General features: G+C 36.5%; 1 protein-coding gene across 3 annotated transcripts in view; it reads right to left on the bottom strand.

Moving 5' to 3' along the window:
- Window positions 1-1,139: 1,139 nt before the first annotated feature.
- LOC115210751 (membrane-bound transcription factor site-1 protease) overlaps window positions 1,140-17,600 on the bottom strand; it is a 130,237-nt gene continuing 113,776 nt past the window's right edge. For 2 of the 3 annotated variants that reach the window (XM_029779468.2, XM_036507274.1), the window contains exons 29-30: window positions 3,468-3,594; window positions 1,140-1,808 (exon numbers count right to left, since the gene is read on the bottom strand). In XM_029779468.2, coding sequence (XP_029635328.1) covers window positions 1,502-1,808; window positions 3,468-3,594 — 434 coding nt within the window. In that variant the 3' untranslated portion in view covers window positions 1,140-1,501. Of the gene's footprint in view, window positions 1,809-3,467; window positions 3,595-14,124; window positions 14,397-17,600 lie in introns of those variants that run through there. The other variant, XM_029779475.2, reaches the window with a different exon arrangement.

The following is a 17,600-nucleotide window of genomic DNA, read 5'->3' as shown; positions in this document are numbered from 1 at the left end:
GGATCTAGATAACAAATAAGGAAACAGGAGGTTGTACTGTATCCAAGAAGCCTGTTCTTAGCTGACTGGAACTATTGCACCTAGATCTTACTACCTTCTAAAGTAACAAATATAGAAAGAAGCAGTTATACTTCATAAAGATTGTTCCAATCAACGGATCTTTTCGGTTTGAACAGCAGTTTTTAACATAGTTTCTAGATAACTAGAAAATTTTAAACTTTGTATACTGGTAGAATGTGTTTATAAAACATTTTTTTCTCTTGGCTTTATTGAGAAAATTCTATAGTTTTTGTAAGATATTTGTTGCATTTTTTTCCTGCAATTTCTGCAATTTCAACCAATCAAATACGCCTATTGAGGTAAAAAAAAACATTCTGTGCCGTATGAATATGTCCCTCGTTTAAGAAACAGATTGGGTTTATTTACATTTGTGAAGAAAAAAAGATACCCTTCCCCACCACCCCTAACCCTAAAACAGATTGAAATGCAATAGATCGATACTAGGGTCGTAATTATGGGTGACAATTTCATATGACACCGCTAGAAAAAACTGCCGTTTAAACCGAAAAGATCCCAATCAACTAGCAAAACTATTGAAATAAAGTGAAATATTTGAAATCTTCTACTTTATAGTATGAAGAACGATAAAAACACAACTGTGTTTATGTCTGGAAAATATTAGCACTCGTGTAGAATTATACCATTGAAAGTGACATAAAATCTTGGTCTCCAAGCTTCTGCAAAACAGCATAAGTAATGGCCTTATACTTCCAGCTGAGGATTAGGTATCAAGGGATCCCAGCAGTTTAACTTCCTTCATCAAAGCTCATCTGTATGACTTTACATGCCAATTCTTTCAAACTCCACTGTACAAGAAGACTTCAGCTGAACCAACAACATTTTAGGAGTTCAGTCACATCAAAACACACTCATTCACAAGACTGCAGCAGACCAAAATCATTAACTGCAGTAATAATAATAGTAGTGCTAGCATGGCCAGTACACACATGCATACACAAATGCAAATAACATACATATAAGCGAATGTGAATATAAAAATATATACATATGTGAATGAACACATACTCATGCATAAATAAATGAATACATACATAAACAAATACATACACACATAAATATATATATTATATAAATGTTATTACTCCATTTGTAATTAGAATCAATATATTTGGGCGAATGAAAATAAAATGGTAGGGTTGTTTTGAGGGGGGGGGGGGGGTAAAGTTTCTGATAGAAGAAACAAAAACGATTTTAGAATTTGCCATTTTCATGTCAACGGAATTCTGGAGATACTGCCAGCAGTTCTAGTTCCAAAAGAGTCATAGAAATTACATTGCTTGTTTTTCTCTCCTTTTTTGCTTTTTTTTTTTTTTCTAACAGTTGTCTTCTCATACTTGACTTTCTCTTTGATATTTTGCATTATTCAACAGAACAAGAATTTGAACCTACAAACAAAACATCACTGGTTGCGATCACAGTATCAGACGCTGGGGACTCGACTCAACAGTATGTGTTGCACCTTTCGTACAAAAGACTTCTTCTTCTTTGGTCGAGGTTTGTGTTTGCAATATTGATTGATGAGAAACATTAGGACAAGCAGAGTGGTCACAAGTGCAAACAGAGGATAGAAACTTAACCCATCATAGGTTATAGGAAATTCTATTCTACGTGTTTCAATGACTGGAATTGCTTTATCAGGAATCTTCATTGGGAAGTGGTGTGCATTTCGCCAATTAGATTGCTGGCCAATGTCAACTGACAATAGTTTTGGTTGCTGGAACAGATTCCTGCAAATAAAAGAAGTTAAAGTTAATTCAAAACACGAAAATGAATTTTTTGAAAGAGAAAGAATATCTTTACATATTCCAGATACCTCAAAACCCAATTGAAACAATACCTTAATAAAGTGTTTCTAAAACAATTCAGCTTTAATAATTTCATCCCAAAAATATACATGAATTTATATACAGGTGTAGGCATGGTTGTGTAGCAAGGAAGTTTTGCAATCGTATGATTTTTGGTAGCCTGGGCAAGTATATTCTATCATTGCCTCAGGCAGCAAGCTTGCAGAAATGTTAGCACACTGGGTGAAATGCTTAGAGGCATTTCGTCTGTCGTTACGTTCCGAGTTCAAACTCCGCCGAGGTCGACTTTGCCTTTCATCCTTTCGGGGTCGATAAATTAAGTACCAGTTATGCACTGGGGTCAATGTAATCGACTTTATCCCTTTGTCTGTCCTTGTTTGTCCCCTCTGTGTTTAGCCCCTTGTGGGTAGTAAAGAAATATATATCATTGCCTCAGTCTATCTGATACTGTCCAAGTAGAATTTAGTAAGGGGAAACTATGAAGCAACCTAGTGTGTGTGTGTGTGTGTGTGTGTGTGTCTGCATGTGTGTTGACCATATTTTCCAGCTTTCAAATCAACACAGTGTATAAACTGGCATTCTGTCAGTTACAATGAAGAGGGTTCCAGTTGATACAATCAATGGAACAGGCTGCTTGGGAAATTACCATGGAAGTTGGCTGAGCACTCCACAGACACGAATACACTTAATGTACTCAAGAAGATTAAGCATGACACAAGATGTGGCATGGTTGGCCCTTTGAAATACAGGTACAACTCATTTTTGCCAGCTCAGTGGCCTGGAGTAACATGAAATGAAGTGTCTTGCTCAAGAGCACAACACACCACCAGATATTGAACTTGCGATCATATGATCTTGAGCCAACTATCCTAACCACTTGGCCTTCATAGTGTAAACATTCAAACGCCATCACAGTTGTTCCAAATCCTACTGTATTTCACATGGAATATTTGATTCTCCAAGTCATCTTGGTGTATAAATCAACCTGCATTTTTTTCACTATAAATTTCGGCCTGAAAAATTTGATTTCTATGTCAGAAAATAAAGGATAATGTGTGTGTTTTTCAACCAGAGTATGAAGATGTTGATGCAAGTGTATCAATAATGGTTTTCTAACAGACAAAAAAAAAATATTAGGAGTGGCTGTGTGGTAAGTAGCTTGCTTATGAACCACATGGTTCTGGGTTTGTCCCACTGCGTGGCACCTTGGGCAAGTGTCTTATACTATAGCCTCGGGCCGACCAAAGCCTTGTGAGTGGATTTGGTAGACAGAAACTGAAAGCAGCTCATCATGTATATATATATACATATATGTATGTGTGTGTATTTGTTTGTATGTCTGTGTTTGTCCCCCCCCCCCCAACATCGCTTGACAACCAATGCTGGTGTGTTTACGTCACCGTAATTTAGTGGTTCGGCAAAAGAGACCAGTAGAATAAGTACTAGGCTTACAAAGAATAAGTCCTGGGGTCGATTTGCTCGACTAAAGGCGGTGCTCCAGCAAGGCCACAGTCACATGACTGAAACAAGTAAAAGAGTAAAGAGTATATATTTATAAAGAACTGCAAAAATAAAACTTACGAAGGGGCTGATATGTTCAGGAGGTGTGGAGCTGCCCAGCTTTGATGAGGGCAAGGTGGCAGAGGTCGAGGTTTGGGGTTGCCTAAGTGTCCCTCCAGAACTTTTGAATAACGGTGCAAGTGGTTACCTACAAAGAGAAAGAGAATGATAAAAACAAAACAAAAACCTCTGGAATATCTCTGAATAATTTATGGTTCACATTCAGCCTCAGAGTCCTGAATTTCACCTCAGTCAGAGTTGGTTCAATTTCCAGCATGAGTACAGGTAGTCCTACCATGGCAACAGCTCACTGCCTAGGCTAGAACTAGTAAAAGATTCTATCATAAGCATCATCATCATTTAACGTCCACTTTCCATGCAGAAAGGCATGACTCCATCAGAAATCCATGAAGATATGGTGAGAACCTTAACAGACAATGCTCCTTCGTATGCAACAGTCAAATGCTGGGTAAATGAATTCAAGCATGGCAGGAAGTGTGTGCAAGATGATCCCAGACCAGGGAGACTTCCAACTGCAACCACCAAGGACAACCTTGACCTTGCTCTTGGTATGATAATGCAAGATCGCTGAATATCATGTCGTCAGATAGCCGAGAGACTGGGCATCTCAACCTGAAAGAGCAGACAACATTGTGACAAAAGAACTTGGGTTCTCAAAGGTTTCTACAAGGTGAGTCCCTCACCTTTTGACACCTGAACATCAGATGCATCAGATGCACTCTGTCCACAAGCAATCTGGAACTGTTTGAAGCCAATAAAGAAAACTTTCTAGCTCATTTCATTACTATGGATGAAAGTTGGGTTCATCTCTACCAGCCTGAAACCAAAGAACAATCAAAGCAGTGGAAACACACATTTACTCCTATCTCAAAGAAGGCCAGGGTCATTCCTTCAGCTGGCAAGGTCATGGTGTCCGTTTTGGGGGATTCTCAAGGTGTTTTGCTGATCGATTACCTTGAAAAGGGTCACACCATGACAGGGCTGTATTATTCTCAGTTACTGAAACACTGCCGAGAAGCAATCAAAGGAAAAAGGCCGAGAATGCTCACCAGAGGAGTCCTTTTTCATCACGACAATGCTCAAGCCTACACCTCAGTGGCTGCCATGTCAACAATTCATGATTGTGGATACAAACTTGTTCCCCATCCACCTTATTTGCCAGACTTTAACCCCCTCTGACTTTCACCTATTTCCAAAAATGAAAAAAGCCCTGGCTAGTCGCCATTTTACCAGTAACAATGACATCATAGACGCTGTAGGAAGTTTCTTGGAGTCTCGAACAAAAGAGTTCTATGCCAGGATATTGGCGCTTCAGCACTGCTGGAGAAAGTGTTGAACTATTGAGGAGGACTATCATCATCATCGTTTAACGTCCGCTTTCCATGCTAGCATGGGTTGGACGGTTCAACTGGGGTCTGGAGAGCCCAAAGGCTGCACCAGGCCAGTCAGATCTGGCAGTGTTTCTACAGCTGGATGCCCTTCCTAACGCCAACCACTCCGAGAGTGTAGTGGGTGATTTTATGTGCCACCAACATATGTTGAAAAATAAATCATCAGAAGTCTTGTACCATGTTTTATTTTTTTTGAGGCTCAAGACTTTTCATACACCCCTCGTATATTATTATTTCATTTAGTGATATTCATACTAATAACTTGGTGTTAGAACTCAACATACATATACTTCAGAAGAAAATGTTAACTGAATATAAAGCAAATTTTACAAATGCACTTTCTCAGGGAGATATGATATACTATTATAATGGGTAATACTATATGTACTTTTCATATTTTTTATAGTGTGATGTAACTCTTTGGAATAACAATGTTTGCGGCTGAAGAGAGCTTTAAACCATCTTTTATATCAATTATACACTGATGTAAGAACGGGCTGTTTATAAAGGTTGAAACACGTGTACCGCGATATCCTTTGTGTTCTGTTTTTGATTTTATTTAATATATATATATATTGTGGTCACTGGACATAAAGCACATGGGTAGAATCATTTGATATAAATGATTGGTAAAATATTTGTAGTATGAGTGTGATATGTGTCATCAGAATAGCATCTGTGAAATATTAGTAAAATGGATCATTGATACATCAATAGAAAGAGTATGGATTGCAGTTGTAATGTCATGAAGCTTAGTGGTACAATGTCAGTAGACTTTAAAATGAGTAATCAAAAGTGAATGTGACATGGATCATTATAATGCTTGTAAAGCAACATAAACCATTGTCTGTAAAGGTTGACATCGATTGTCGATATAATATTTGCATAGTAAATACGACATGGATAATTGGTATTACCTCTACTGAGAGATTATGTCAATTATAGGTATTCAATACAATATATGTAAAATGTATGTGACATGCATCGAAAAATAATGTGGAGAGCAAATATGGCATGAACCATTGAAAGAATATTTAAGTGAGTGTAAACAGATATTACTGGTATATACTGAGAATAACACAAGCAAAATGTCAGTAGGATTGACATAGATGAATGGTATAATATATTTCTATATTCAATGATATGTTACTGAAAGGTGAAAATATAGTTATGTGAATGGAACCATCAATGGAATGAGGCCAATAGATGAATGCAACAGCCAGTTGTATGATGATATGGAATGATTGTAACAGCCAATGTTATGATGTCATTGGGAGAGTTTGGTAGTCAAAGGCAGAATGCCATTGATGAATATAAGAATGAATAGTATGAGATCACTGGGTGAAAGAAATGGCCAATATGATGATAAAAGATGAATGAAACAGCCATTGGTAGGATGTCACTGTGTGAATGAAGCAGTGAAGAAATATTTTCATTTAGAACATCTTTGATCATTGGTTTGTTCAATCAAGACGAACCTGGGATGAACAACATCAACTCAATATGTTAAACATACAAAGATTGTTATCATAATGTAATGAAGATGACATTTTAATAAGTACAAGATTGATATACTATTGTCACCAGCTTAACATTTCTTCAAAATTAACACAAAACAGTACTATCTCTTTTGATTCTGCTACTATACCTTTTATTTTGATAATCATAATTAAGAGATTTGGTAAGATTCTGAATTATAAGCTGGAAGCTATACAAGCTATACATAAGTCATTAATTTACAAGATATCTCTAGGAACCAGCCAACAAACAGTTAATGAGCTCCAGTTTACAGATGCATCACAAGATGGGTCAGTATAAATCTAATTGAGCACATCTGTAATCAAAAGGATCCCAGCTGTGGCCATCCCATTTTTTTAAGGGCATCTGGCACGACATCATCCAATATATCCTCCCCTGTTTGAGAAAGTGTAGCTTGATTTGAGCGATTTGGCTTCTACTTCTAGCAGATTGTTTCATCCTATAGAGATTCCCTAAATGATTAGCTGAGTTCATAAAAGGTACCTGTGGAAGACACAGAACAAGAAAAGCCTGTGGAGAAAGTGGTACAGTTAGATCTAAGAACCCTGTACCTCACATAGTATTAAGATAGATTTAAATAAGTAGTTACCTTGGAGGCACATCCAGCCAAGACAAGCATAAAAATAAAAGTGTTAAACCAACTACAATGATGTTGATGATAACAAATGATGAGGGTTATGAGTTTTGTGAGGCTACAGGTCTGCATTTAAAATGTTCTTCACCAAAATGCAACACTAGGCAAGCTATGTTTTTTTTATTTTTTCCTTCTTATGGAAGACTAGCAGACTCGCATTCTTATCAATCTTCCCTCTCCACATCAATGATGTTGCTCCAGAGAAAGTCAAATGCCAATTTAGATTGGCAGCAGTGTGATCACAGGAATTACCATCAAACACAAAGCACTGGAACAGATACTCCAAGAAACCCCTCTGTCTATTCACCATCTTAAATTTTTACTTAAATTATCAACTCTGAAAGAATGAAAAACCAAGCTGACCTTCATGGGATTTGAACTCAGCACATATAGAGCTGCAACAAAGAGCACAAGGCATTGTATCCAAGACTCTAAAGCAATGGTTTTCAACCATCTTTTATCTATGGACCCCTTTATTTACTGTTTTATTCTGGTGAACCCCCCATAGCCGTTTGATGTTTGAAAACTAAATTTATAGCTACTTCTTCCAAAATTCCTATTTTGCTATTCACTCACTAACTTGTGAAGGTTAAACTATGTAAAACATTAGCAAAAGAAACCTGGCTGTTTTTTGTAATTAATACATTTAAATCAAACCTTTTCATAAACTCTCAAAATATCATTGTGGATCCCCAATTCACTATTTTGCTAGTATGAACTCACAAAATCTCATATGGGCCTCCAGGAGTCATATGGACCCCGGTTGAGAACCACTGCTCTAAAGGCTCCACCAATTTGCAACTTTGATATAAGTCATATACTCAAATTGTGGAAGCAGGCAGTTCTAAATATGACCAACTTGAACATCTTTCTCACTTCTGCTTTTACAAAAGCTAGATTTTTCAGAATAGAAATCCTAAAATCTTTAACAGATACTGCAAAAAAATCATTAGAATTGGCTAGCACTTGGTCTGTACTAGGATAAATTGGCTTACACAAAACATAATAGCCCAACATGTACCTCTTCATTTAGCACTGAAGGAACAGAACTTTATTAAATGCATTAGACAAGAGACTGACTGAAACTGGATCCAAATTCAGGACTGTAAGCAATTCAATTGAGAAATTTAATAGTGTATTAGAATTACTGCTAAAGTTTAGGCAAGAAAACTAAACCATTAGATTGATTAAACCAATGGGGGAACCTCTATGTGGTCACTAGATTATTTTGCAGCAGCAAAGTTTCCCTAGGAATCATCTACAAGATCCTATAGTTTAGACAACTGCACAAACTGAGCTCCGATCAACAAATTTCTTTAGCCAATTAATCTCATTTATATATTTGTTTGCTAAGTTTTGCAATACTGTAACTTTATGGATGTTGTTCTTCTCTTCAACCTCTTATGATGGCATGCTCTAGCTACCTCTATCACATGTACTCTAAACTCTGTATTATGTTTTTCTTTTAATTTCATCTGCTTTGCAACCACATATTTGGGGTTCAATCCCACTGTACAGCACCTTGGGTATCTTCTACTATAGACCCAAGTTGACCAGTGCCTTGTGAGTGAATCTGATAGACAGAAACTGCATGGAAGCCCATTATATATATATATATACATGTGTGTGTGTGTGTGTGTTTACAACTCTTCTCCCACTTGACAACTGCCATTGGTTTGTTTATGCCAACGTAACTTAGCAGTTTACCAAAAGTGACCAATAGAATAAATGCTAAACTTTAAAAAAAAAACTAAGTACCAGGATCAATTTGTTCAACTAAAACCCTTCAAGGTGGTGCTCCAGCATGGCCACAGGCCAATGACTGAAACGAATAAAAGAAAATAAAAAATAAAAACAATTTACATTAAGTCTTTTGCTACCATATTTCTGCCAAATACTATACCTTCGTTTCAGTTAATTTTGAAAAGAATGGAAGCTTTAGTAAAATAATAACTGTCATTCTTAAACTGATATTTATGGAAAAAAATTTACATGAAATTTTAATGGGAGGTTTGAATTCAGATCACTTTAAAACCCTACAACTAATGGCTGTCCTAAGTGGATTGGTTTCAAAAGGGTTAAATGTCTGCATCAACACAGTTATCTCTTTTATAATGCATTAGTTAATGCCTTGTGGTACCCAGCCTCTGCCTAGGCTTACTCACATTCAACTTATGTTATTATGAAACAGTTCTAGCTAATGGATCAAAATTATTTTGTATGTTCAGTCCATAAAAAGAAAAACAAAAGCTTATAAAATCTCACTACTCTCTTTACTCTTTTACTAGTTTCAGTTATTTGACTGCGGCCATGCTGGAGCACCGCCTTTAGTCGAGCAACTCGACCCCAGGACTTATTCTTTTGTAAGCCCAGTACTTATTCTATCGATCTCTTTTGCCGAACCGCTAAGTAACGGGGACATAAACACACCAGCATTGGTTGTCAAGCAATGCTAGGGGGACAAACACAGACACACAAACACACACACGCATATATATATATATACATATATACGACGGGCTTCTTTCAGTTTCCGTCTACCAAATCCACTCACAAGGCTTTGGTCGGCCCGAGGCTATAGTAGAAGACACTTGCCCAAGGTGCCATGCAGTGGGACTGAACCCGGAACCACACAGCCACTCCTGCGCCTAATGTATTTATCATACTAATACTACTCAAATAATAATAATAATTTCTTACTTAAGCCTAAGGCTACTGATCTATTAAGAAGGAACGACTGGATGACATTCATAGATTTTTTTCTTCCTCAATTCTGAACAGCTGCTTAAGTGAAGTGATCATCATCATTGTTCGACCGTGGTCGAGACCATGGAATTTACTATGTTACGCCAGACTTCACGGTCCATCATAGCATTACAGAGGTCCTGTTTCTAGATGCCTGTATCCCTGGAGATTACATCAGGGTAGGAGAGTGTGCGCCCTCTGGTATTGCGAGCAGATGGCTTCCAGAGGAGAAGAGTAGAAATTACATCGTTTTCAGCTCAACAACAATGTCCAGCAAACTGGACTCTTCTACTTTTCACAAAAGATGATATAGGTGGTAATTTCCCATATATTTGTACTTTGGTTGGATGACGCTTCCACGCGATATTTTGAGCTCTCATAAGGAGGTGAGTGAAGTGAACTACTTTCAACTAGGAGCTAATATCAAAGCAACAGTTTGGATTACTGGTACCTTACCTCCTGCTCTAACAGCGGTAATAAAGGTGTGAAATAATTCTTTTTCTTATAGGCGCAAGGCCTGAACTTTTGGAGGATGAGACTGGTTGATTACATCAACCCCAGTGCTGAACTGGTACTAATTTCATTGAACCTGAAAGGATGAAAGTCAAAGTGGACCCTGAAATGATGAAAGGCAAAGCAGACCTGTCTAAAGACAGACAAAATGTCACTAATCATTTTACCTGGCATGCTAATGGTTCTGCCAGCTCACCACTTTATAAAGGTGAGAAATAATCCTTTCTAATAAAGGCACAAGGCCTGAAATTTGGTGGGGAGGGGACTAGTCAATTACATCGACCCCAGTGTTTCACTGGTACTAAATTTATCGATCCCAAAAGAATAAAAGACAAAGTCGACCTTGGTGGAATTTGAACTCAGAACATAATGACAGGTGAAATACTGCTAAGCATTCCATCCAGTGTACTAACAACTCTGCCAGCTCACCACCTTATAAAGTTATGAAATGATAACAACAAAATAATGTTACTAAATAATTCTTGCTAATTTTGTCACAAGGCCAGCAATTTTGAGGGAGAGCAGCAAGTCTATTATGCTGACCCCAGTATTTGACTGGTTCTTTATTTTATCAACCCTGAAATGTTAAAAAGTAAAGTCAACCTCAGTGGGATTTGAACTCAGAGCATAGAGAGTTGGAAAAGGGACTGCAAAGCATTTTATCCAATGCACTATTCTGCCAATCCATGATGATGATGATGATGATGACAGTGATAATAATGGTGATGATGATGATGATGGTGGTGGTGGTGGTGGTGGTAGTAATGATGATGATTTCTAAGTTAGGCAAAATGCTACAAATTTTACCCTAGTATATTACCAGTTTTGACTTTCCTATATTGAAAATTATGAGCCAACAATACAACTATCTTGTAAAAGACAATCTGAGCCTATGCAGTCACACAAAAAAGCCAACATATCCAGAATTTGCAATTTATCTGAATGGCGTACCACAGAGATCCTTCCTCACACCTACACCTATACAAATTTCCCACATCTCGTCAAAACTCATGTACAATCTCATGTGCAGATGACATTGGTCACATCTTCTCATCACTGTCCAGACTCAGGAGCACAACTTCTTCACTCATACGTCAGTGACCGACTGAAAACCTGGCTCTAAAACAAGCACGCTTGAAGAAGCCTTGTACAGTGACAACAAATTATAAAAACTACAAACAACAAAAATAGTGCCCTTCATTTCATCATCATCACCACTCTACTCTTTTACTTGTTTCAGTCATTTGACTGTGGCCATGCTGGAGCGCCGCCTTTAGTCAAGGAAATCGATCCCAGGACTTATTCTTTTGTAAGCCTAGTACTTATTCTATCGGTCTCTTTTTGCCGAACCACTAAGTTACAGGGACGTAAACAAACCGGCATTGATTGTCAAGCGATGTTGGGGAGGACAAACACAGACACGCAAACACACACACATATATGTATATACATATATACGACAGGCTTCTTTCAGTTTCCGTCTACCAAATCCACCCACAAGGCTTTTGTCGGCCCACAGCTATAGTATAAGACACTCGCCCAAGGTGCCACGCACTGGGACTGAACCTGAGACCATGTGGTTGGTAAGCAAGCTACTTACCACACAGCCACTCCTGGATAGTGGAAGTGAGTATAATATGTCCAGACTGCTACACCTCCCCCGACTGATGACTGCATGTTGAAGTGAGTAGTATGGTTCTCTACTAAACACAAGTGTGGTACATCTGGAGTGGTAGATAGATGAGTGACATCTAGTCATTCTGCCATCTATCTGTAATACCATATTTCTTTCTATTTAATCAGGCTCACCTGATACACGACATACACGACTGTGTAGTATGAATTGCTTCAAGGCCAAGTGTCATGTGTATTACTAGGCATTCAGTAAATGGAAATGGAATAAAAATGCTAAAATATTTTAAAAAAAAAAAAAATAATAATAATATAATAATAATAATAATAATAATAATAATAATAATATAATAATAATAATAATATTAATAATAATGATAATAATAATAAAAGTTTGTAGTTTAGAGACAATGCATATACTTCAGTTTCTTATGACATAAAAATGATAAATATGTGAGCATGAAAAAGAAATTAAAGATAATTATTAAAACGGCTTGTTATCATTACAGTTGAATTATGGAAATTCAATGCCAAGCCAATAAGAGGAATGGAATATATTAAGGAGAGGGATGAGTAGCAACTTTAAATAATAGATGTCTAATTCAAGAACAACTGAAGACTGATATAAGAGCCATGCCATAAAGCCAGAATTTTTTAAAATGTAATACAAAAAAAAAAAGTGTCAATACTTTCATTGAGAATAGTTGAAAGAGCTATATTTATTGATGGACTACCACCTACGTAGTGAATTTATTTGTAAGATATCAAATATCAATTTTAACACTTCTCTCTTTTGAACACGTCATTTGAAGAAGAGACATTCTCGTAAATAACAAAATAAATATTATCAAATTTAGTACTTTATTCACAGAAGCAATTCCATGCAAAACTATTTCTTGTTTACATTTTTTATTTTATAGTAACAAATATAAGAAACTAAAACAGAATATTTGACATTAATTATTATTATTGATGATGATAATAATAATAATAATAATAATAATCTTCAAATTCCGCCGAGGTTGACTGCCTATCATCTTTCAGAATTGATAAATTAAGTAACAGCTACATACTGGGGTCATTCTAATCAACTGGCCCCCTCCCCCAAAATTTCAGGCCTTGTGCCTATAGTAGAAAGGATTATTATTATTATTATTATTAAGATTTGGCAGAAGTGATATTGTGCTGGACAAACACTTTACATTCTGCTTCAAATCTCACCAGAGTTAACCGAGCCAGCTAAATCTATAAAATGTGTGGTTTTATGATTATCATAAGCACCTTCATATTGCCAGAGACTGGCTCTTTGGATTCATTATGGCATAATCCTGGTAATAATACATCTTAATTCCCACTAGACCAGACCAAACTTCAGCAGAAACAAGAGTCTGGAAGGTGTTTTTTTTTTTTTAATAGAGCTTCTCCCAGCCAGAATATGAAAAAGACAAAACAAGAATATTGAAACAGTTAAACTCAGCAAATTTCTGCTATGTTGTTGGAACATCAAATGTAGAATTGGAATAAAGTTCCCTATCCCATAAGTCAGAAAATATTTTTTTATCTATATGAAAATAAATGATTTTGGTCAAAGACATGTTTCAAAAGACATGTTTCAAAATTTCTCCAAAATATACATGCATATATAGATTCAGATGAATATGGTTCTTAAGTTGAGGCACTAGAATTTAGTACAGTATTATCCATACAATTTCAAAATAAGGTGATTAAAATCAAAATAAGCAACAAAGATATCCAGAGGTAATGCAGTACAATCGTTTCAAGCAACTCCATTTAATTGAACAATGCAATCATTACATCAATTTAAATGCAGAGCAATCCTCAGCTGCATAAAGACATAGAATTTAATTAAATTAAACAGATGGACATATTAGTATAATTTTCCCTAAAATCTCCAAGAAGGTAAGGAGATAGACAAAGAACATGCTGTCTTCACTTCAGCTTATTAAATGGAGTTGCTTGAAACGACTGTACTACATTACCTCTGGATATCCTTGTTGCTTATTTTGATTTTATATATATATATATATGATAGATAGATAGATAGATAGATAGATAGATAGATAGATAGATAGATAGATAGATAGATAGATAGATAACTATTTTGTAAGTGGAATCTTCATGAACTTCAATGATTTAAATGTAAACAATTGAAATCTAGTTTGAATGATCCTTTTGCAGCAGTCTTGCTTCATTAAAGAAAACACTGACATGCACATAATTTTGGCACAAAATTTCTTTGAGTAAATTTATCTCATTTTCATTTGATTAATTTCTGCTCTCTTTCCTTCATTCTCTCCTCTCTCTTTAGATAATAATATCAATAATCATTTGATGCTCTTCACTTTATTTACATTTCATAGCGTGAAGGATTCTTCTCATAGGTGCCACCATTGAAGAACTTCAGGAGGGAATTATAGCAGGACCCATTTTGAGCAAGAAATCTATTTGTCGATGCTGATAAAAAATAAAAAAAATAAAAACAAAAAAAAGTTAATTAAGTTGAAATTAATGATTCACTAAAATATAATATGTATGAAAAATGTTTGCTTCTCATTCGAAAAAAATCCAAAAACTATAGAAATACAATACCAACATCTTTTGATTTCAGTTTCAAAATATTGAAATCATCTCCAAATTATTTATCCATTTTAATTACTCCCATTTAAATATCTTTATTTTTCCTGTGTTGGAACATGTAAAATGGGTGGGTCTTATAATACAAATTGACTTCAGTTGCTTTACGAATCCATATGAGAACCTTTAGGCAATGAATCAACTAGTCAGAAATAGCAAATGCTTTCTCAAATTGCACCCTGTTATCTTAAAAATCAGATCACATTATTTTCCATAATCTTGATACACTCTCTGAAAAACAAAAATGATGGGATGGTCACAGTTGGAATGCCTTTGATCTTACATTTTTTGAATCAAGAGTAAACTACAAATAAATGACAACTTCATTTATCTAAATTCTAAGTCATCTTGTCTGTGAGATCTAAAGTTCTTAGATTTACCCTCCTTGTATCTACTTCCATTACAGCACTCTCCACTGCCAACTCACAACAGTTTTTCAACCTTGAAGCATCATCTCTGACATTACATGGCCTTAACAATGCAAACACCTCCTGTGTTCACCATCTAAATCTACAAAAAGGTATTTCAAACAAAACTGCTTTATCTGCTCAGTATAGCAGTCAGGTCTTTCAAAAGGGAAGGATACAAAAAGAGACAAGATGGTCATGACTGGAACAGGGCTAACCTAGAGCTAAAAAATAACAAACATCAGATACCCAGCTGTTTTTTTTAACTCATTTAGACTCAGCCTTTCACAATGAGCTGATGCTGTACACTTAAATTTCCTTTAAAATTGATATAAAAATCATCATCATCATCATCGTAGTCGTTTAATGTCCGCTTTCCATGCTAGCATGGGTTGGACGATTTGACTGAGGTCTAGCGAACCAGATGGCTGCACCAGACTCCAATCTGATCTGGCAGAATTTATACAGCTGGATGCCGTTCCTAATGCCAACCACTCTGAGAGTAACTAAATAATTAACTTCAAGATTAATTAACCACTATTAACTGCAACAACAAAAAAGGTGAGATTTTAAACAATAAGTATAAAAAAACCCTTCATGGCAAATTTTACAAAGGTCAACTCACATTCAAATAGATAAATGTAGAATTGGTGCAAATAGAAAATATGAAAAACACCAGAAGAGATTAAGTAGGATTGACACAGAAAGACCCGTGTTTAGTGACTCTGTAATCACTTGCCAACTCAAATGTTTACCATTCTGATATTTCAATATGTTTGTCTGACAGAGCGACAGACGGATTGACCGTATTGCACATATGCATATGTGAGCACACACAGATACACACAGAATGTCCGATGCAAAATGTAAGGTAAGCAAACATAACCAAGACACAAGCAAACAATCTTATAATCCAAAGTTCAACCAGATGAGTAAACAACAATTATTTTCACACACAACTGTAGTCAAGCATTGAATATTTTTAGTGATTTTCAGCTTAAGAAATTCACTTCATGAAAACGTAGTTCTGGGTTCAAATTCAATCTTCAAGACATTTACCAAATGTATTTTTATTATAGCCTCAAACCAACCAACACGTAATCAGAGAAAAATGATAGACTAAAACTGTGAAATTCAAGCAGTTATTTTTTACATATATATATATATATGTATATATGTATATATATATATATATATATATATATATATATATATATACACACACACACACACACATCTCTCTCCCTCTCCCTATATATATGTGTGTGTGTGGCTGTGTGGTAAGAAGCGAAGTTTGCTTCCCAACCACATAGTTCCAGGTTCAGTCCCACCATGTGACACCTAGGGTGTCTTCAACTATAGCCTCATGCCGACCAAAGCCTTGTGAGTGGATTTAGTAGATGGAAACATAAAGAAGCTCGTCATATATACACACATGTATATATTTGTGTGTGTATGTGTGTGTGCTTGACCCCCACCCCCACTCTCACTTGACAACTGATGCTGATATGTTTATGTCCCTGTAACTTAGCAGTTCGGCAAAAGCGACTGATAGAATAGGTACTAGGTTTACAAAAACTAAGTCATGAAGTTGGTTTCTTTGACTAAAAGAAACCTACAAGGTGGTGCTCCAGCATGGCTGTAGTCAAATGACTGAAACAAGTAAACGAATAAAAGAATATATATGAGTGTGAAGGTGCATAGCTTAGTGGTTAGGGTGTCGCACTCACGAATGGAGGATTGTGAGTTCGATTCCCAGACTGGGCACTGCGTTGCGTTCTTAAGCAAATCACTTCATTTCAAGTTGCTCTGCGATCATTTCGTCATCTGACATGTGCTACACAGTGCACCTGTACAGGTAATTATCGATTTGATGGAGGGAGTAAGCTTATGTGTACACAAACATTTGATCACTATAAATAAATCATCTATATGGTTGTTCAGCAAAAAATTGCTGAACCATTGTACGTTGTCTAACTACAGGAGAGTCCATGATATATCATCATCGTTCAACGTCCGCTTTCCATGCTAGCATGGGTTGGACGGTTCAACTGGGGTCTGGCAAGCCCAAAGGCTGCACCAGGCCAGTCAGATCTGGCAGTGTTTCTACAGCTGGATGCCCTTCCTAACGCCAACCACTCCGAGAGTGTAGTGGGTGATTTTATGTGCCACCGACACAGGTGCCAGACAAGGCTGGCAGACGGCCACGCTCGGATGGTGTTTTCTTATGTGCCACCGACACAGGTGCCAGACGAGGCTGGCGAACGGCCACGCTCGGATGGTGTTTGTTACGTGCCCTCAGCACGGAGGCCAGTCGATGCGGTACTGGCTACGGTCATGTTCGGATGGATTTCTTATGTGCCACCGGCACTGGTACCACAAGGATACAAGGGTTGCCAACCCTATATATATATATATATATATATGTATGTGTGTGTGTATATATATATATATATATATATATACACATATGAGAGGGATGACTACTATGTGGACAACCCTTATGCTAGAAGTAGATCCGCTATGGTCTTACCACTAAGAAATGTCTCAAGAAAATTTAGCAAGCACCAGAACATAAGCGAGAAAGACAAATGAAAAGTAACAAAATATAGATTAA

The sequence above is a fragment of the Octopus sinensis genome, linkage group LG1, assembly GCF_006345805.1.
Source record: "Octopus sinensis linkage group LG1, ASM634580v1, whole genome shotgun sequence".
Classification (NCBI taxonomy): domain Eukaryota; kingdom Metazoa; phylum Mollusca; class Cephalopoda; order Octopoda; family Octopodidae; genus Octopus; species Octopus sinensis.
This window is presented reverse-complemented; position numbering and strand designations above follow the sequence as displayed.